We start from the raw sequence: 22,908 nt of genomic DNA, 5'->3' as shown, positions 1-22,908 counted from the left end.
CGAAAAATTTCAGTTGTCACCTTAGCACAAAATATTGTGATAGCAGTGAATCTTCTGCAGAGTAGGCTTGTCTCTGACTGCTTATGGAAGTCTTCTGTGATGCTGGATGGTGTATATAACTAATGGATATGGAGAAGGCTGGAATTGAAAGAAAACATTAATTAAAAATGCATTAAAATTGTTATCTCTTACCTATATTATTTGGCATAGTGTTTGTCAATCTGGAGATGCTATGACCTGTTTTGCTGCTGTATTTTAAATGGAAGCAAGATAGTTCTTGTCTTGATTTCTTCATTATTTGTGGAATCTCTGTTTTAGCAATTTTCCTTGGATCTTTCCGAGTGCCTTATGAAGAGATCAAAATTATGATATTGGAAGTAGATGAAACACAGCTCTCAGAGTCCATGATTCAGGTAACAAAAATGGCACCTCAAATCCCAGTATTTCAAGAGAAGCTTCTCAGTAAATAGAAATGCATAGCTAAAAACACCTCTTAATGTAAACTTTTGGGCTAATAATTAACTGCAAGAATGTTCTTTACCTGTAAACAGTAGATTTTTTGTTTTAATTTCTAATGCTAATATTTTTATGAAAGCAGCTTGTGTTGGTTTTGGCTGGGACTAAGTTAATTTTTTTCACAGTGGCTGATATGGGGTTATTTTTGCATTTGTGCAGAACACACAGTTGATGATACAGAGATGTTTTTGTTATTGCTGAGCAGAGTTTACACAGAGCCAAGGCCTTTCTCTATGTGGATCCAAAAGAAACTAAAAGTTCTTCTATAGACAGTGATATTTAAGTGTTGAAAAGCTGAAGAATTTAATGAAATAAACACAAACAAATAATTTTAGATCCATGGGAAAAATAATTTGGAAGGGAGGTCTTGAAGTAATTTGAGCCAAGGCTCTGCTCAAAGCTAGGTCAACTAGAGCAGTTTGATCAGGGCCTTTTCCATCAAATGTTTAGTATCTCCAAGTCTGGAGACCCCATAGGCTTTTCTGGAAACCTTTTCCATTGTTGAACTCTTATAGTAGAAAATGTTTCTTTGTTTGTCTAACTGGAATCTTTATTATGATAACTTGTGACCTTGGTCTTCTATTGCACAACTCCGAGGAGAGCTTAATTCCACCTTCTTTGTACCATTTAGTTGGGTATCTGCACACATTAAGGGCCCGTGAGGCTTTCCTAGACTTCAACAAAGTGACTTCTCTCAGTCTGTCCTTGTCTGTCATGTGCCATATTCTGAGTCATCTTGATGGCCATCAGTAAATTTGAAAATGTCTGTCTTTAGAAAAATTATCTGTGTTTTGGACAGAACTCTGGCATACTGAGATGAACTTCAAATTATTTCTATTATGGCTCATAAATGTCAAAACATAATATATCAATCATTGATGATTACTGTCTATCTACTAGTAATGTGGTATATATTTTAGATAGCTAAACTCTTCAGCATACTTCAAAGTGTGTTGCAGACATGGGTACCAGTCCCTACTGAAACATGAAAGAAAGGTGAAGGTAGATTGGTTTTTTAGAAACATACTCTATTTGCAGGAATGTTGATTAGTTAAAACAAGTACAGGTATCAGGGTCATAAAATTAGTTGTTACATTAAGGCTCACTGACATTCAGGTGTGGCTTCTACTGCAACACATAGGAACTTGTATTCAGATGTCAAAACAAGACAAATCTATATTTCTGTGGTTTTCCTTCAAAATGAATTTCCACCATATTGGAATATCAAAATAACATCTTATTTTATTGCACAGGAGGCTGTGCAATGCTCAGCATGCCCTTTTTCTTCTGCATGCAGTTTGCCCTCACTTCCTGTAACTTGGATTTCAAAGATGTTTAATCTCTCTTCAGCCGTTTGGACTTCACTTTCCCTTCTTCATTGAAAAATGAGATGTTTCTCCTAAATATTTGAAGGAGCAAGAATGAACCATGATCTCCAGTAACAGTATATATAGTATTGTATAATTCTCATTCTTTTGTTCAATGATGCAGTTAATATTGGCACCAAAACCATTACTTTAAGGTTATTAGTATGAACATAGTTTACTCTTCTAAAATGTTTTTTTAGTCTAATTTGCACTTAGATCACTTTTTCAAGGTTTTCTTCATGCTCAACAGCAGCATGATGTATCTTTATTTTATTTGGTATAACAGTGGAAATTCTCTATGGTAGCATGAAAAACTGAGAGATGGAATATGCTTTGCTGTTATGTTCAGCTTAAACTCTGTCTCAGATAGTTTGTCCTTGCTCTGAGACTCTCTCATACTATTTTGATCTTAGCACTGTTTTTCAATGGTTAACATTTAGCTTGTTACAAAAATTAAGTCCTCAACAATTAAATGAAGCAAAAAATAAAGTAAAAATAAGTATTGTATATCAAAAATATAAAAAAATGTCATTTTGATTATTTCTATATGTTTGTTATCTAAAGAAGGCAAAATTTATTTTTGCATTTAGACTCTGGGAAAGAAAATCATCAAAACATTAATGGGTAGTTAATTAATGACATACTTCTATGTGAAGATGCAGTAATATAAGAAGAGAAAATTTATTTTTAATGGATAGTTTTTTTGCTTTCATATAATTATTTTAAATTTCTTCTGTGGACTATTATTTTCATTATAATTGTATATGCCTTGGGATAAAGAATGACTAATTTTCAGTATATTTAGAAAATCTAGCATGCCCTAACCCCACTGGAGCTTTGCAGTAGGCATGGCTAACAATATAATAGGATGTAACTTTTTGACATTATGCTGATAATCTTGTGGCTCTATTAATTGGTATTGACAGTAAAGTATGTTGAAAGTCAGTGTATACCGTGACCTTTCTATGTAATTGGCATCAAAATTGACTCCAAAGTGGTTTCGACAGTGGTTGAGCCCTTTTGTGTTTGCTTTTAGAGGGGAGTGGACAATTTTATTTAAGAAAAAGGTAAGAGAAGATGAAGAGCCAAAAGTGAGAAATTATATCCTACAAGAGTGAGAGTAGCAGCTGCTGTGATTGTGTAAAAGTCAGTGGAATGGAATACAAGTGATCATGTGCACAGTATCCTGTATGAACACAGTCATATAAATCACTCAAAAATAGAGACTGCATTTTTTTGCCAAGTGATGAATCCCTTGAAGACCTAAATCAGGTGGAAAATTCAGTAGAACTTAGGCTTCAAATTTAGTTTGGATGAAATAATATTTATCAAATAGGTTCATCCAAATTGTTTGTTGCTGGGTAAAACAATCCTATAATAACTTTGAAAAAGGGACTGACTTTGAACTTGAAAAAGGATTTAAGACACCCATCTTTCTTTGAAAGTGGTAAAACAATCTGCCTCATTGCTTCAAAAAGTTGGTATCCACCTTCATATGTATGTAGGTTACTAAATTGTCACTGACATGATATATGAAAAATCCTTTCCTTAGGATTTTTTCCTCCTGAGAAGTGAGAGGCCTCAAGAACAAAGTGTAAACAATTCTTATCTGCTGCTGTGGAATGCACCAGGGGGATCTGTGATTGGTCTCATTGGTTGTTTCTATTAATGGCCAATCACAGTCCAGCGGTCCAGACTGTCTCGGTCAGAGACAAGCCTTTGTTATTCATTCCTTTTCTATTCTTACCTAGCCTTCTGCAGAAATCCTTTCTTCTATTCTTTTAGTATAGTTTTCAATACAATATATATCATAAAATAATAAACCAAGCCTTCTGAACATGGAGTCAACTTTCTCGTCTCTTTCCTCATCCTAAGACCCCTGCGAACAATGTCATCAACTAAATAACTTTAAGTATCCAGCTGTATGAGTCTATTTCTACCTTCCACATCCTTTTCAAGTATGCATTAATGACCATGCTATGAAAACATGTTCCATGTATTTTCTCATTCTGAGAAGAGGGAAAGTGTACATAGGTTTGCAGCCATATGGCTGATTTTCTTCATTCATATAAGTTACCTTAGATGGTGTGGTACTTCTCCTTTTCATAAATTTCTTGCTTTCAGCAGATTTCTTTTGTTTAGTTGTCACAGTTTTGTTCAGTGGGTCCTAATATCACTGTTTCTGAAGCTGGAAATTTGTTCTTAATCCAACTCTTGTTGCTTAGGAAATAAAATGTATTTTCTCTTCATCTGTCTCCATCCTCCTCCCTCTACCCCTTAATTTCAGTTAGAAATTAAATCTAGTGCTTAAAAATGTAAAAACTCCAAAAGTCATCTTGAAATCCAAAAACTCATTGACTAATTATTGAAATGTTACCCATGACTTAGTCAAAATTCTTTCTCCTTCTTATTCCTTGTTTGATATTCAAAATGTGTTTCATCGGTAGCTTTTCAAAAGCTTTATCTGAACACCATAAAAGCTGCTTTGATATCAGCTGCTCCTTCTGTTTTGGTTGCTTTTTTATTTTGTTTATATTCTGATGCTCAACATTGAAAATATTCATCTAACACTTGACTGTTTTTGGTTTTTGAAAGTTTTGTGGGCAGTTTTTCTTCATATGAAAACTGTTTCTTCATCAAACAATAACATTTTAATTTCAGTAAATATTAAGGAATTGTATTATATTTAGAGTTGTTTATGTGAATGTTGGATACCAAAAATAAAAATAGGTGTGTTATGAATTTCTAATTTAAAATGTATCTTTTTACACTTTGTACCGATTTCATTTCTGCTCAGTGTTACTGATTTAGTGCCAGACATCTTCATCCATAATTAATAAGTGTAGTTAGTCTGTTTTACAAATGTAAGAGTGGTAAGGATATATATGACTGCTGTTCCAGTAAAATTCAGTGTGACCATATCCAAATCAAACTCCTAAAATTAAAGTTTACGTTATTTTTTAAGCATCATCGTTTTAAGCATCATCATTCATGCATTTTTGATAGTTTTGTCTTTTCTTCCCAAAATCCTTATTTGAGCTTGGACATACTGTTGAATCAGTCTACTGATTTAGGGATATTTTTCAACTACTACTTAAAAGAGTAAAATTCATTCTTCTCAAACTAAAGAAGTATGTTAAGCAAAGCATAGGTATGACTTTTTATCTGTCTAGACACAGAGAGATAATTTTTATATCTTAACTGGCTAAATTTCCCCTATAAGAAGGAATTAGGCTCTTTACTGGGTAAAATTATGTGTTTTTTAAGACTTTCAGATGGAGATTCTGTTCACTAACTGAAACAAATTCTTTTTTGCTCATTGTATATCACCAAAGCTATTTACTTGAAAGGTAATAAAACAAATGTTGGCAACCAAAATGTCTGCCTTTTCCATCAACTAATCGGGAAGTGGTGGAATTGGTCTTGCTTCTTTCTTGAAATATGGTAATAGGTAGTGGGGTGGCTTTGTACCCCAGACTGCTTCAGTGTTTAAAGGTTTGAATCTTCAGTTCAGGGGAGTGATCTTACCAGTAGACCAAAGAGTGTTTTAAGAAAATAAAATCTCCCTTGTGTTTGTCTCACAGTGACAGAAGCTTAACCAATGTGTAACCAGAAGCACAAGAATCATAATCTGAGAGACACAGCAAGCTGTAGGAACTCTGGCTATTGCCTCGTAGTTGCAGCAGTCATCCTAGGAAGGGACCGAATTGAGCTACTGACTCAAGGTTTTACCATAATTAAGTGTGTGAGAAGCTTTCTATTTCCAAAATATCTGAAAAGCCATTTTTAGCCAGCCTGGCAGAAGCTAATTAGAGTGAGTTCAGGTGCCCAAATGTGAGTGTCTTTTTGTAGATAATATGTGTCTAAGTGTTCAGGAAACTCCAGGGAGTCAGAGGATTATTCAGATGAACAGATGAAGGTGAAATGATTGATTCCCTTACCTGTAAGACATTCACTTTTTATGCGTACAACCTCCCCATACTGACTTCTAAATTCAGCTGAAGCTGAATCTCACCTCTGATTTACTAGTTCTAGCAAATTGTCATGCTAAGTGGTAGTGTAAGTAATTAAGTAAGTAAGTGTAATGTTTTTAAACTTTTGTTTTGAAATGCTAGAAAATTAATTATTCTTTTTCAAAATACCTTTCATCTAGCATTAGTAATTCTTGCCAGCCTTTGGATGGTTATGTTATACTTGAAGTTCCTGTTCTGTTTGCTTTGAAGTGTTCTGTTTCCATCATGCCTATCAAGCATATCTTTCTTTAAAAACAGTTTTTAAAAAAATAATATGGAAGTGTGTAAAATCAGTGTCAGTATTTCAGTACTGCTGGCAGTATTGCATTACTTATCTTTTACACTCTCAGTTACTTTGTGTGTTGCTATGTACATTCTGCTGTCTTCAGGGAAGAGTGTTGTCTTTGGAGTGTATGGCAATAATGCATATTATTTAACCCGTTTGTTTACAATAATAGAAGCAACATTAAATCTGAGATTTTTAAACGTATTTTATTTTCCTTTATAGAATTTAATAAAACACCTCCCTGAACAAGAGCAACTGAATGCATTGTCCAAGTTCAAGAATGAGTATAACAATTTGTCTGAGCCAGAGCAGTTTGGTGTTGTGGTGAGTTCTGTTTTATTGTCACCATTTTTTGGGGGTTTTTTGTCCTTTCTGGAAACACAGTTTTAATATAATTTTATAAAAAAAATAAACAACAGTTGCTTCTTCTTAAAAGTGAAGGGGTTCCAGACCGGGAGAAGAAGGGGTTACAGGTGCTGCCATTCAATTGGACTTTTGTTGGACATATCCATGGAGGTGGAAGGCCTGATTATTGAAATATTGCTTCTGGAATGACTTTGGATTCTCTTTGTTTAAAAAAGTTATTTACTTTTGCAAAAGAAACCAAACCAAAACCATAAAAACTTTGTTATTTTCTGTGGCAAAGTTTCACTGGGAGATACAGAGCTATTTTTGAATTTTCATAGTTAAAATATTTTGGCCTTACTTTTGTTTGCATTAAAAAATCTTAACTTTTTTTAACTGAGGTTTTCTACACTTATGTTTTTCTTTCTATTCTCCACGTAAATGAGAAGAAAATAATGTCATAGCGATCATGTTGACCTATTCTGCCTCCTGCCACCTGTGTTTTATGCCATGTTATATAAAGAGTAGCCCTAATCACTTTTTCCCTTCACTCTGGAAAGATATGTTTGTAGTATCTTCCAGGTTGAATTCACAAAGGAAGACTGGAGGGGAAAAAAAAATGCTAGCTCAGAGCTGGCAGTTGATGCTTTTTGTGGAAATACGGTTTGCATCTAATTTCTGTATAGCTCATAATTCATAGTTGGTAATTACTTCATCCAGACAAACTCAGAGTAATGCTATGTAATTTCCTGATGCATATATCTGTGCAGGTCTTTGATTTTTCTTGTCTGTTCCTGGAGTTTAAACCTGAGGTGGTTTGCTAAGATTATCTTATCTGAGGGAATTTCCCATGAGGGAATAATACTTACTCAGTTAGATGGAACTGTCAGTTGATGAGAAGAGCTAGACCAGTAACAGTGTAGGTAGAGTTTCACTGCATCTGGCCCAACTTTTCTGATAAATTTGTCTTTAAAAGTTGAGGCAATGTGATAACTCAGAAAAAAGAAAATAAATGGACAAAAGGATAAGAGTTCTTATATCTCAAAAATTTTTGGAGCTTATTTTCTGAAGGAACAACCAGTTTCTCACTGAAAAGTGCAAGTCCTTGCTTTTCCTGGTTTTCTATGCAAAACATTAAAAAACAAAGTCTACAAACAAGACCAAACCCCATCATCAGAAACAGTTTCTGTCATGTCACAGCTTCTATGCATGTCATAGAATGGATTTGACAAAACAAGCGACAATGTTTATTACATGAAACATCTTTCATTTCTGTTCCAATGGTGGAAAATTTGAATAAGTCACTTTTTTTACTCTGAATATGGAATCCTGTCCATTTACTTTTCATCAAAGTTCTTCAGGCTCCATCTGGCTCTCCTGGCTCTTTTCTATTATTGTTGTCTTTGGAGCGGGCTTAGAAATTCTTCTCATTTCTTAGGAAGCCACTATTGATGCTAATGTGAATCTTCCCATTGTTGCTGGTTTTGTTGGTTTTGTTTATTTTCCTTAAAAATATTGGTTTATATCTTAATTTTTGCTGTCTGTTTTAAATGAGGAGAATCAGACTTGAATACACAATGCAAGACATGAAGTCTTTTAGATGAGTAGTGTTTTGTAGTAATGTTTTTTTAGAGAATTAGGAGATTCCATGTTAATTTTCTCTGAAGTTTTGATTAAAGGAACAATTAAGCTATTTGACTCCTAAGGAAGAATCTAAAGAGTGAATAAATGGGTAATTACTACTTGTGTGATAAATTTTTTTTTTTATCATCGAAACCCATTATCTTTCAGGCTTTGAATTGAAAGTCAAAATTTGATACTCTGAAACAAACAGCATGACACTTAGTGAGATATTGGCTGGCAGTGACTGTTACAGTATTGCATGTTTTAAGCACTGTTAATTAACTTCTGTTTTTGACTTAAAGACCTTGAGTGCATGATTCTAAACAGTTCAGGTTCCCTTCATGAGTGTTGCTCATGGTTTTGGGGTTTGTTTGGATTTTTGTCTTATGGTCGTGAGGATTTGTTTTCTTTGAATTGACCCTATGAGTTGCTTTTGGGGTTTCTGCCTTCTCTTTTTAAACTATTGATCATTTTTATATTTTCTGTTCATTCAACAGTAAGTATAAAATAAATCCTTTAGGGCCCTTATCTTCTCTTCCAGACTTTGGGTTTTCTTTAGATAAACTACTTTATTTTCCGCTAGGCTCTTTCTTTCACTTACTCCAGGCCAATGTCTCAGAGCACAGATATTATCACCTATTGCTGTGGAGCTTTGGTTTTGGTTTGGAGTTGTGGGGTTTTTTGGGGATGGGAGGGGGACAGCGAGGGGCTTGTACTGATTCATTAACTATTTCATGACATTTACATTTATTCTGTTCATCTTACTAAAAATTTAGTTTACTATTTACAACATCAAGTTACCTTAACTCGATGTTGTACTGAATGTTGTATTTTCTTGCTCAAATTCATGATGAGGTGTTTCAAATTCATGATGAGGTTTTCATCAAGCTTGTGTTTGATGAAAAATAAATACTCAATTGTTTTTTGTTTTACCATGGTTCTTGTTTTGTACTTGGTTTTACTTACTGCAATCAACTTCCTCCAGAATTTCTTAAAAACTTCCTTAACCTTCCTATTATTTTCTTGGTAATTTAATTGATTACCACAGAATATTCGCAGTTGGAAGGGATCCACAAGGATCATTGAGTCCAGCTCTTAAGGGCATCAAACTCACAACCTTGTCTTTACTAGCACCGTGCTGAATCTTGAATAAAACTTGATGATGGTGAAGGTTATATTTGTGCAATATGAAACCCACTGGAGATGAATGAGGTTTCATCTAGTTGTTCATCTTGATAGCTGTTGAGAGAAGGTTGTATTTTGGAGGCTTTTACATTTTTTACCAGTTTTTTTCTTCAATGGACAGTTTAAATATTTTGTTGCTTTAGGACTTTTAACAATGTTGATTTGTTTTGCACGTAGTTCTTTGCTACTAAGAAAAAGATACTGTTTTAGAGAATATTTTTTCCTAATTTTTGCTGTAGCGTCTGTCATCATATCAAAGAAATATTTAAGGAGTAGATAATTTAGTAAATGTTAATCTTATTTCTTTTCAGTGAAGTTGATGTAATAACTACTAGTTAGATTTATTGATCATGACTGATTAGTTTGAGTGCAGTAATCTGTTAAACAGATTTTTACTGAACTACTGCCATACCACTGGTCAATATCTTATTCATCAGGAAGCTGTGCACAAGCATCTTCCAGGTGTTTAGAACTTGAATGTTCTGAATTCTCATAGAATTCCATTCTATGATTTGATGTGCACGTGTTTATTTACAGTGCCTGTAATTCTTTTTGGTGTAAAATAGTCCTAGACCATTTCAAATTTATTATATGTCTTGATATCCATAAATGCAATTCCATTTAAGGAATCACAGTTTTGATGCTCTTTATCAGGCATCCCTGCACCTCTAGGTCTGACATTTCAGGGCATTTATTGAGGCACAGAGGTCCATGGCAATGTTTAGTCCTGTATCAGATGGTTCCAGATCTTTGCTGCACCTCCCCTCAGTGTCCTGTAACTGTAGTTCCCCAACTTTACAGCCTCACACATCTGCCTCTCCTCCCTCTCTTGCCCACACAGCAATGCTATGGCTTCAGGCCTACTCATGCCAGCATATTTTAACTGTTTGTTGCACTAGGAACCATTCCAAAAAGTAATATCAAATCAGCAATTGATAATGCTGCATGCATATAGCTGAATCCAGTAGTAAATTCCAGTGTGAGACAACTAGAACAGGTGGCCCAGAGAATGTGGATGTCCCATCCCTGGAAATTTTCAAAGCTAGGTTGAATGAGGCTCAGAGCAACCTGGTCTGGTGGAAGATGTCCCTACCCATGCAGGGGAGTTGGAACTAGATGATTTTTAAGATTCCTTCCAACACAAAAAATCTAGGATTTTATGTAGCCTCATCAGTGCCTATAATCCTTAGTTGTATGAAATGGTCCTGGTCCATATTAAATATATTATATGGTTTGAAATCTATAAATGCAATTCCGTTTAAGAAATCAAAGTTTTGATATTGTTTGTAAACACATCTAATGTAAAAAGTTTCTAATGCTTGGCAGGATACTATTAGTAGACATTTGACCTCAGGTGTATGCAAGTGTACTAGCATTCTTACATTGAGAATACTGTCTCAAGAGCCACGTGTGATAGCTCCTGCTGTCTTTCTCTTCTTCCAATCTGAGACATTCAGAAAGATATTCCCATATTGTCTGGTAGTGGAGAAAAAAGGAAACAGATTTTTTCTTGATCACTTATATTTGCTCAAAGATAAAATTGAGGGAATTACAAAATATTGTTTCAGAAATAATTAATGTTCAGACCTTGTGAAATTCACTGACAGCTAACCCAAATAGAATTTGGCAAGCAATCCTCATGTGGCTTCACAGCTTGTTCACTGATGGATGTGTTTTTAATGAGTTCCTACCAAAGGAAAAGATTTCACTAGAGTAAATTGAAGATTAGAGTGAGGCCTGATGAAGGCTAGTTTGTCTTAAATAATTCAGCAGACACTTAAATTGATCAATTCCATATTCAGCTGATAGTTTCACCTGTATGTTCTCATTGAGGATAACTCAAAATGTATTAATGTTTTTTCACTGTTGTCTGGAAAATATCATACTATCACTGTTTCTGCAGAAGCGTACTCTGCCTTTCATAAGACTTGATGCTTGGACAGAGCCATACCTAGTGACATTTCAGTCTGTTTAAAATTCTGAAGTGCTGACATGCATCTGGGCTGTGAGATATTTTGATTGTGTTAATTTCTATCTGCAAACCTTATCTTCTGTGTCTTCTAGATGTCATGTGCATCTGCTGCTCTGCCTTGTCAGTGTTCTCTATCAGTATTTCCAGCCTTTCCAGGAGTGTTGCCAAAAATTAATTTTCTATTATATGCCATCTGTGAGAGTTAAAAAATCTTTATGACAAATTGCAGTCAAGTTACCTATGCTGTTGCGAAGAACATCTTTAACTCCTGTAATGTTGATGTTTTTCAAACCTTGAACCTAGGTAAGGGTGGAGAGCAAAGCTCCAGAAATACCTTCTGAAAATGGCCATCATAAATGATCTGCACTAATCTGACTGTTTGCAGTTGCCATTGGGTTGGCTTCTATTACTTCCTCTGTGATGCCATATTGCAGATGAGTGCTCCTGTAAATGCTTCAGTGCAAGCAGGTCTTACTCTTATCTCTGTTTAGTTCTGGTAAAACCATTTTGTGTAGTTAACCTAAAGAACAATTTAAAAAATTTTGTCTTAACTGCCTGATATTAATTCAGACGGCTAAGTGGATGCTTGTTATTTGTTCCAGCCCACACACAGGCTATCTCAGTTTTCTTCTTGGCAGATATTGCTACAGCTTCAGAGCAAGAATGTTATTTCTCTGAAGGGTCCCCATATTTTGCTTTCAGCCATTCACTTTGTACATTCTGTCAAGAGCCTGTCCTGGATCTGATTTGATGTTTTTCTTTGCTAGTAATGTAAGCAACCCTCTAATGTTCGTGTCATGCTTTACATAAGGAAAACACTTCTGTGTTTAGTAAGGATCATGATCCTGCCATTTTGACTCAGCAAATTCAAGGATTTCTTGGAATTAGCCACCTAAATTGAGTTAGGTATCCAAATGACGGGCTAGTGTAGGGCAGTTGTGCTGAAAGAACCTTGAGACTGATCAGTACTTATTACATCCCTAGAGCCTGAAATTAATATGCAGATATTTCACCTTTTCAGCTTCAGACATTAGAGCTCAGTGGAGCTCCAAGTGCTGTAGGATTTGCTTTCCCTGTGATCATTTTGTAGAACTGAGGAACTTTTTCTATGTCATGCAAACTGTCTTTGGTAGCACTCACTTACGTGACATGTCAGATTGTTTAATCTGTGGTTCCAAATACACTAAATAACCATATGGATAAAAATTCCCCAGTCATTACTGAATTTGCTATTGACAGGGCTACAGAAGCTCTACAGTGGAGTGTTTTATCCTTAGCAGTACTGTCATGATCATAGGCACATATCTTCCTTCTGAGGAAATTAACTGGGACACACCTTGTTGGGTCAGTAGAGAAGATGATACCAGATATGAATGGTTGGAGGCCTGAACTTTTTTGAAGTGGGTCATGTCTGTCACATCAAAGACATCAGAATCAGCTGCTGGCTATGTAACATCAAATTCCACTTTTATGTGGGAATTGTTTGATGGTTCAACCTGATGGGAAGTACTAAACTTGCTGTCAGGATTTTGCGACATTCTCACCCAGACCTTGATCATGTGTCTTCATGACCTCTGTTTTGGGATATTCCTTATAGCAGACATTTCATTAGCAGGTGGATTCCTAGTAGTAGCCAGACAGAAAATGAGGCATTTATTTTAAAGTCAGGCTTACCAGACCTTTCAATCTGGAATACAATTATGCCTGATTTATTTTTAAAAAACTTTTCTCCATTTGGTTTCATACTATAATATTTGGTTTTAAATTCCTCAATGACTTCTGTCCTTGACTTCTGGTGTTAATTTATTTATTTTTGCTCCCTTTATGGATTAGAGGTTTTACAGAGGATTTTTACCTATATTAAAGTCTTGACTTGGTTTCCCACGAGGAAACCTTTTCAGTCTAATAGCATCTGCTCCATATGTGTCTTTTAATGAAAATAGCCTTTCAGACATCTGTTAGGCCAGCTAAAAATAGAAGAATTTTGGAAATTTGGACCGTCCCCTTTTTGGAAGGTTCCTTTTTAAGAAAATATCATTGTTTGGTTTCAACTTGGAGAAACAAAAGCTGTCTGCATTTCATACTGATCAAGGTGTCAGTACATCTAATTGTATTTTTTGGATAAAACAAAAGAATAGGACCACTTTCTTTTCACAGACCTTACCTTCCTGTGAATTTCAGCCTGAAGATTGTAAGCTCAGCTTATTTTGACAGCTGTGTTGTAGCCCCCATTGGCAATTCTGAGATATGCTCACTGACCTTGCCTGGACCATCTTTGTTGAACATAATGCAATCCAAAACAGTACCAGGGATTTTCTGCACTGTGAATCACTGCACTGTCATCCACAAGACAAGAGAAGGCTGCCTGTGTGCAGCTAGGAGGTAATTGATAGGTGTTGTCCCCGTGTCACTTATAATACACTGCCTTCTATTCTGCTCTGAATATCCTTTAGGAAAATATTTGATTTGCAAGAAACTTAATTAGTAGTTCAAGCTGTTAATAATTCAGGCTGGAGAAGCAAAGTAACAGGACATGCCCTCCATTGTTGCTAATAAGACTGAAAAGTCATTAGTTCAATTGCTTGCATGTATACATATATATGTATGTGTCAGTATGTATGTATATATGTTTATATATGTACTCAATTTCTCTTAAGTAATTTTCATCTTGTTTTGGCAGTTCTTGACTGTATTATCATTTCCTTGAGGAAAAAGAGTATGTCAGAGGTGAAGAAAGGGGTACTATTTCCACATATACATAAAAACATTTCAACAAAAATACTGATTTTTATCGCAAATTGACTTCCCATACTGTGAAATAATGTTTGATCTTTCCGGAATGCTGCTGTTTTTCAGTAAGATTTAGGTATGTTGGCTGTCCTCTTCAAATTGAGCAGGATATTCTTTTATCTACTTTAAACATGATAAAATATCTGTTAAGGTATCAGTCCTTTCCTATTTCATTTTGTTTCCTGCTTTTCAAGTGCCTGGGTTTAAAGATAAGCGTCAGGAATTCTCACTTTTTACCTCTGCACTCTTAGAAGTTCATTGATGCTGCAGAGGTGAAAGCCATACATTATCCACAGGGAATGGTATTCCAGTTTGCTCTCTTTAGTCAGCTTGGCTGTTACTGTTATTTTACTTTTTTGGATGAGAACATTTTCAGGTGGTCTGACAGCCTCAGCACTGTTGCTCCTTTTAAAGAAGGTATGAAACTGAAGCACTTGCAGTGTTTTTTTGTATGAGCTTGTGACAGGAATGAAACCCCTTCAGTGATCAAAATGTAGTGTCAGTGGAACTTCTGAGATGCTTTCCTTTACTTGACATCAACAGAAAAAGATAGTGAGAGTACACATATATCAGATTGCACATTCTTGTAGTTGCCTTGTGATTTATGCTGTATTTGAGAGGAAAACCTGTCTTTGCTGTTGGATGTGAGATCTGTGAGAGCTGCTGCTGGGTATCTCAACTCATAAGTCAGTTCCCATTTGGACTTGCTTGTAGTGAGACTCTTCTTGTGGACTATTACTTAAAAAGTAGTACAATTCATTACCTGTACACTGAGTTCTCTGACATGTATAGGTTTCTAATTCAACTTCCTCTTTTGGTTATTTGGATTGTTTGTTTTCAGAATTCCACTATCAAAACTGATGTAAACTTATGTCCTTATACGCTGATTATAAAAAAAGACAGGGTGTTAACATAATATGGTCAGCATTGCAACACTTAAATTCTTAGCACCTCTTGGTGCTAAGGGGGTATGGATTCTGCAGTTTACATATAACTGTGAACTACATGTCACAAAAAAAGCCATGTTACTAAGGGAGCTCTTTAGCTCTTCTCAATTATTGCCTTAGCAAACAGGTAAAGAAATAATACCAACAAGATGCATTGTGCATGGATTTCAGAGCATTTTCAACAAGAACAATAATACTAGTAATAGCAATAATAACAATACCAGTGGTATTTCTGTCGTGTTTCTGGCATGTGTTCCTGTTTCTAATTTTTAAGATTACGTATTTCTGCATTCAGCTTTAAGAATTGCATACTTACGTACTGGACATCTGAATTTCTTGTAGTTCAAGTGGTTCTGATGAAAACTTTGCACCTTTTATACAGATGTGCATGCTCATGTTTGTGCAACACATCTTTGTGGTCTAGAGTGCGTGATTATTTCAGTTTCAAGGATCTGCCTGTCTGAAAAGCCAAGCGTCAACAAATGATGCATCTTCTGGTGATTCAGTAGTATCTTGAGTTCAATAACATTTAAAATCAATGCAACTTAGACTGAATTTTTGTAGTTTCTATGGTTTAATACTAATGATCATCTCTAGTGCACCCTGAGTAGGGTATTAAATACTAAATATCTGGATTATTTCAGTGGAATTTTGTGGGGTTTTTTTCCTAGTCTAGTCCAAATTTTTTTTCTGGCTAACTTTAGGACAGAACTTAAAACTAAAAACATGTTCTCAAGATGCTGAGAAGTAGTAGTACATATACAAATTTAGTAAAGATAATTGAGGAAAATGAGTTTATAGTGATTCTTCCTGACAGAGCTTGCAGAATGGATTTATGACACTTGCTTCTGTCCACTGCCTTAACATTCTTTTATATAGTTATTCTTAAATTAGTTATAAAGTTGTTAGAGTACTGTTAATTTCATGTGGAATTTAGGTATTCCTGTTTCTATTTTGCTGTGAAATGCCCTGTTCAAATTCAAGTGCCGTTATCTTTATTTATCCATTCTTAAGTAAGAATTTTACCACACTTGTTGGATGCTATTTCATGCAGTACAAGAACAGAACATCTGCCTACAGGTGGTACTGAGCTAATAATGTTCAAAGTGTACATTTTAAGTGTTTTACTTGACAACCAGGATGGAGGCAGTCAGTCAACTAAAGTACAACAGTTGATTTTCAACCTAGTTAAATCTGAAAGACATCCTGATTATGTGATCTGCTCTATGATGAAAACCAAATTACGATTAGTGGAAATTATTTCTTATTTTACATCAAGATTTTTTACCTGAACTAAAATCCAAATGGTGTGTTTACTTCAATGAGACATCATCATGTGGCTGCACAGCTATGCTGGCATTTCTGAAATGGCCTAGTGACATAAAATGTTAACTCTACTTGATTTTATTTTCTTCTACTGTCACAGTAAAACCAATAAAATAGATTGTAAATTCCATCCTCTTCTGCTTCTATATCAAACCCTTTGGATAAGACAGCCTTCAGTTTCACTTTACACTGAAACTGGATGGAGTGTCACCATTATCCTTTACACTGAGTCTCTGGGGATAATCAGTGCCATATGACTTATGAATGCTGCACTGTCAGAGGAATTTTCACATTTGTGAAAATTTCACTAGATTTGTGTTGAGAAATAGTCTGTAAAACCCATAGGTATCACTGTGATTTGGAGGGGGATATGTCCAATTTAGAGGCAAAAGTTTAAGGTAATTATATGAAGCCTACTGCTTTGTAGGAGAAGTGCCAATATTATTGCTTCTTTCTTGCATCGAGAAGTACTGATAGCTGGAAACAATGTCCTCCTAATTAAGAAAAAAAAAAGTAAAAACTTAATTTAAGATTCTGGGAATTGTAAAGAAATTATTGTCTTGAGCCTTGCCTTGAGAAAGAAGACAAGCGTGAGGAAGAAGATCTTATGGAATTCATGAAATTGATGAGATAACAGGAATAGGGAATAAGATAAGCAGCTAATTGAATAATTTTTAAATGTTTCTTGTGTGGATATAGTAAACAATGTACAAATTCTCTGAAGTGAGAATTCAGTGACCTAGTCTATAAGAAGGTAGAAATTTCTGTTGAAAATACATGATCAGTAAGCCATAGAAAAAATGAAATCTTTTGTATATGATCTACAGAAGCTGTTTTCCTGGAAGCATTCAGCTGCAACTAATGAACTGTATTAGGTTAGTATACAGGAGTGTAGGGGGTATGAATATTGGTATATATTAGTGTATACTATTTTAAATGTTTCAAAGATTTTTTCAAAACCGTTATTTTCCTGCAAGTTTATCATAGGCTCTTATTGACGTCAGCTTTCAAATATTTGCACTAGAAAATGAGATTTGTCTTGTTTTGGTACATCCAGAGTTATACAAAATTTGTGAACTACTTTCATTCCTTTGCAACTACTGGGTCATAAACTTGGATTAGTTTTATAGGATTTGGTATATGAGTTGACAGATGTGATATATGATGACACTTTATCTTTTATTGCTTACACATACTAGTTATTTGGAAAGGATGGGGGCAGTTCCTATTAACCACAAGATGGGATTTCAGTTGCTTACCCAAGTGTCTCTCATTCATTCATTCATTTGCTATCAGTTATAGCAGATATATTGCTTCTTCAAGCCTGTCACACCAATAAATCATTTTCAGAGCGTATGCATTTGTACAGTGCCAAAGTGTACCATGAATTTTAAAGGAAATCTTTTATTTTTCTTTTCAATCAGATGAGCAACGTGAAGAGACTACGGCCACGGCTCAGTGCTATTCTTTTTAAGCTTCAGTTTGAGGAGCAGGTGAACAACATCAAACCTGACATCATGGCTGTCAGTGCTGCCTGTGAAGAGATAAAGAAGAGTAAAAGCTTTAGCAAGCTACTGGAACTAGTATTGTTAATGGGAAACTACATGAATGCAGGTTCTCGGAATGCACAGACCTTTGGATATAATCTCAGCTCGCTATGTAAAGTGAGTTTTGAAATGTCCATATACTGCATAAATACTCTAGTTTTGATGTTTTTGCTGCAGTTAATTATTTGCTTACTATTTTTTTTCATATTATTGGCATTAGTTGATAGTTTGAACAGTACAGTTAATCCATGAATAGTCATCTTTAAACTGGTTTGCATTTAATCGCTTTTAAGGGATTCTATTTGAGGGAATAATAAAAAACCCAAACTAAATAAGGTTGTGTAAGGACACGATCACTGTGATCATAGTAGTTTTGTAATTTTAACATGTCTGAGTGCTTCTAAGACATCTATTACATGTTTTAATGCAGTTTTCTTTTGGACATGAATTTACTCCTTATGTGATTCACTTATGTTGTTCAGTTTCATCAGTTTCTTGCTTCTGATTTTTCTTAAATTTTCACTCTTTCAACTTTTGCATAAGGTATATACAAGAAGGTGTCTATACTTTTCTGGGTGTTCATTTATAATCCATTCTAATGGTAATTACCATTCCCATATTTAGTGTTGTTTTTTTTTTTTTCCTCTACTCTCTGGGAGATTGCTGAACAATCATCAGAGTGCACATATAGTTCATACAAGGAAGGAATTATTTGAAACTTTGTATGTACTCTTTGTCTTTCTGTTTCTTTATCTTTTTGCACATGAGACAACAACAATATGTTAACTTCTACATTCATGAAACTGATCATCCTTAATCTGCCATATTTCAGAAGAATTCTTTCACATGAATGTGAAACCTATGACATAAATATTGATAAAGAATAAGTTATATTCTTTCCCTAGTCTAAAGCAAGCATTAAGCATGAGTCATCCACCTGGAGTTAATATATTGTAGTGAAGTGATTGAGTTAAAAAGACAACTTGCTGAGGAGCATACTCAGAAGGAAGATACTAAAGGTTCTTTATCCAATTAGGTGCATTTACTTAAGTATGATTTTTACAAGAATCTGTCCTATGTCTGGTTATATTCTTTGTGTTTTTAATGCACGAGAAAAACGAATATTATGAGAAGAATGTGAAGCTAATTGATATAAGCACTTTTCAGAGCAGGATCAAAAGTCAGAATTTATCTTGGAGAAATAATTTATTAAGATATAGAATATGAAGATTTTGAATATAACCATGGAGTACCAGATATAGGAGAGGGAATATATGTATTTAGATAATGAAAGAATGGAATGAATGACTATATTAATTCTTCTGCATCAGAGAACAGCCATGAGTTATCTCAGGAGATACAATATTGATATGCTCATACTCAATCATTCATTAATTATTGAAGTATTAAAATTATATGCATGTTTATAACACAGGTTTGTATTTATAGCTAGCTATTGTCATGTATCACAGTGTATTACATGTCACACTGTAGAAATTTTTTGTGGTGCTGTTGAGACATCTTTCAGTGAGATTCCCAATACAATAGAAGTAACATAGTTTATAACGTTGCCTACAGTGAGGTTCCTAGAATATATTTTTGGGTTTTGATATATATGTGTTCCATTTCCTGTTTCTTTGGAAAACTTATTAATCCACTTTTCTGAAGGAAAACATGCATGCTCAGGAAGAGTATATCTCAGCATAGTAGCATTTTGATCATTGGAAATAAACAGACTTTTTAGAGTTAATTTTGAAAAATCAATACTGTGCTAAGGACTTGGTGCTATGATATTCAGATGGACGAGTCTTTGTGTAGTTGTGGCAGCCCTTTTTATACTCCTGTTTACTTTGTGCCTACATGCTTGTATACTTTTCCTGCTATTTTTTTAATGCAGAAATAGTTCTTGAGTAGTGAATAAACACTTTGATATGTGATGTCATTTTCTATTTATAAAAATGTCTTTAATTTAAAAAAACATCTCATTTGAAAGACTGCAATAGAAGTTTGTCAGTTGTCAATTGTTAGTGTTTTTACTCAAGTAGCTGCAAGTTTTAAACTGGCCAGGCTTGAAAATAGTTTTATATGTATAAAGAGTCCAGAAAGAAAGCTTTACACTTAAGAATTCTTTAAGTCAGCATTTTTAAACGAGACCTATGAACTCTTACTTACTATATTGAGAATTGATAACAGGAACTTGTGCATGTTGAGGTTGTGTAGCTTCCACTACATAAATATTTTTAGGTTAGAGTTAATTTTATACATAAAGAAGGAAATCATGTAATCAGTGAATACATGCATTATGTTTAGTTACATTTTGTTGATTTAACTTTGATTTTTCTGTTTTGCACTTTCATGTGCTTACTCACAGGTTTGTAAATATCCCTGTATTGTTAAAATAATTACAATTTTAAAAGAAATATGTGTATTGGTTTTGAATACTGAATGCAAGAATAGTGTGAAATGAAAAAATACCTAGTGTGACCTTTCTAGGGATTTCTAGCAAGGGGGGGAAGTGAATCAGCCCATTGCTGTCTTTAAAAAAAATGTACTATTCTTATAGTTTGCTCTTTCCTTTCTCTGATGAATAATTGCTAATATATATAAATTATTAAAATGGCCCGAAATAAAATTTTTCTCAGTTTTTTAATTTCTTTTTTCCCCCCTTCCCAGCTGAAGGACACAAAGTCAGCAGACCAGAAAACAACATTGCTTCATTTTCTTGCAGAAGTGTGTGAAGAAAGCTATCAGGATGTCCTGAATTTTGTTGAGGATTTTCAACATTTGGATAAAGCTAGTAAAGGTTTGTGTAACTAACTAAAAATGTTGATTTTGACACATTACAATGTCTTGAGTGTAAGATGATGTTTATTTTTTACTAACAATATTTTAAAAATAGATATTAATAATCAATATCTCAGATCACTAATTTAAGCTGCTGCAAATGGTCTTGAAGATACTTATTGTTTGGTCCTCTCCATTTACTACAGGACATCCTATTACATTTTTATTAACTTATTTTCTAGAAATATTTTCCATACAGGATTTCTTTTAAAAGTTCTTTTCTGTTACCAGATCTTAATTTCAATCCTTGATCTTTTATACAGTAAGTGTATCACTCACTGTCTTCTAATTCAGAGATGTAGAAAGGCTGTCATGGCATCACTTTATTTTATTTTATTTTTTTCAAAACATGGAACAATTTCATCTTCCCTACGTGTATCTTTTTTCATGCAACAGTAACAGTGGAAGTCTGGAAAAATGTGTAGTTTCATCATTCAATATAGAATCTCTGTATAAGCACCAGCAGAGTTTTTTGAAACTAACTTCTTAATTAAAAGTGCCTTTTCCACATTTTATCAGTTTAAGTAATTTAAACAGGCAAAGCATACAGGTAGAAATTGATGATAACTTAGCACTGTCCTTCCCTGGCAGGAAAAAGTGATTGGATGGGTTCAGCTAAAAATTTTTTAGTTTATGTCAGTTTGGAAAATATCACAGTTTATCTTTACATGTTTTGTAGAGTGTCACTCTCATACCTCAGTCAGTCTCCCTGCCACAAATTACAACTTTGCAAAACCTGCCTCTGATAGAGGACTTGAGCTAGTGGTCACTTACATAGAGTTCACTTTCTGCTTCTCAAAATTTCCAGTTTTACTTGCTGTATTTTAACCCCAGAAAAGTTCAGTTATTTTTAAATAGCTGCCAGATGCTTCAAGCCCTTCACATAAGTGTTTATACTGGTGATAGAAACAGTTTCTGCTGAATATTAATTTGGTGTGTTTGACATTATTTTCAGCATTAACTGGTCACTGATTTTTTTTTTTTTTTCATCACTAATATCTTATTGTATGTATTGTGGATGAGTTTATTTTTATCCTTAATAGAAGGCAGTATTTTCAGGGTAGACAGTCATCTCATATGAGACTGCTGACTGTTTTCTGGAAAAATTCTGAGATCTAGATCACTGACCATTCAAAGAGAAGCCAGTAAAATTACCAGTTAGCCCAGGCTTTTTGTTCTCTTCTAGGCATCTGGTAATAACTAGTAGAGTCTTTGATCTCACTCAATATGAGGTAGGATAGAAATCAATGATCATGTTTTCAAGTTTATATATTGAATTTACTACAGCATATTCTGAGATGCATTTTGCATTTCAGTTTTACTATGTGAAAAAGACAAAATCTTAGGATATCTTTAACAGATTAGGGTATCAGTGTGTTTGTTTCTATTTGTTTCCCTACCTGCAAAACTCCGTTCTTTTTGAAAGACTCCTGCTGCTCTGGAATTTTGTAAAACCCAGCAGATCACAAAAAACTGTAACTCATGGAGTTTTATTAAACCTTTTAGTACTTCTGCAAAAGTACATTTTTATGAAGCAAGTTGATTTAATATGCACCGACTTTTGTACAGTAAATTTTTAATGAAGTGGCTATTTTTGCTTGAGCTTAGCAGAAGGTCAGTTATAAAGAAAGTCTGTGAATCTGTTCAGTCACATCCACTGTAATGGTCTCATGTATTACTGATATGCTGATGAAGTCTAACAAGTTGACCAAGAGAGCTGGAAAATTGTAGCAGATATTACAAGCCATCATTATGGCTACTAGGAACAGTGATAGAGGGGAAGTAATCAAAAATCTTTTATATAGTCAGATATGTGTATTCCAGAAAAAAAATACTTGTTGTGGTAGAACAGAGCTTTGGTGTACTGAGGGCTTAGAGGATTTCCTCCATTCTAAGATATTGTAATTTAGGGTTTAGCAGAAATAATCCATCCTTATTTGCATTCCTGGGAGGCAATTTACACTTACAGTAAATCTGGAAAATCACTGGATCCAAATGTTATGTCTAAGGGTTATAGGCTGCTGATAGCACAGAAGGGAGGAAGTCAGCCTTGGTTTTTCCTGTCATCCAATAGAAATGTTCTATTCACACATCTGCTGCTTTGTTCCTTAAAGTTGTTGGGTGAAAAGACAACACTGCTCTTTTCT

At 34.5% G+C, this 22,908-nt stretch overlaps 1 protein-coding gene across 2 annotated transcripts in view; it reads left to right on the top strand.

Annotated features, from left to right (window-relative positions):
• Positions 1–22,908, top strand: part of DIAPH3 (diaphanous related formin 3) — a 200,972-nt gene that overhangs the window by 86,896 nt on the left and 91,168 nt on the right. For both annotated transcript variants that reach the window (XM_009085265.4, XM_050975434.1), the window contains 4 exons: positions 319–413; positions 6,405–6,506; positions 17,795–18,034; positions 20,591–20,720. In XM_009085265.4, the coding sequence (XP_009083513.2) occupies positions 319–413; positions 6,405–6,506; positions 17,795–18,034; positions 20,591–20,720 (567 nt within the window). The remainder of the gene's footprint in view (positions 1–318; positions 414–6,404; positions 6,507–17,794; positions 18,035–20,590; positions 20,721–22,908) is intronic.

This window comes from Serinus canaria, chromosome 1, assembly GCF_022539315.1.
Source record: "Serinus canaria isolate serCan28SL12 chromosome 1, serCan2020, whole genome shotgun sequence".
Taxonomy (NCBI): domain Eukaryota; kingdom Metazoa; phylum Chordata; class Aves; order Passeriformes; family Fringillidae; genus Serinus; species Serinus canaria.
This window is presented reverse-complemented; position numbering and strand designations above follow the sequence as displayed.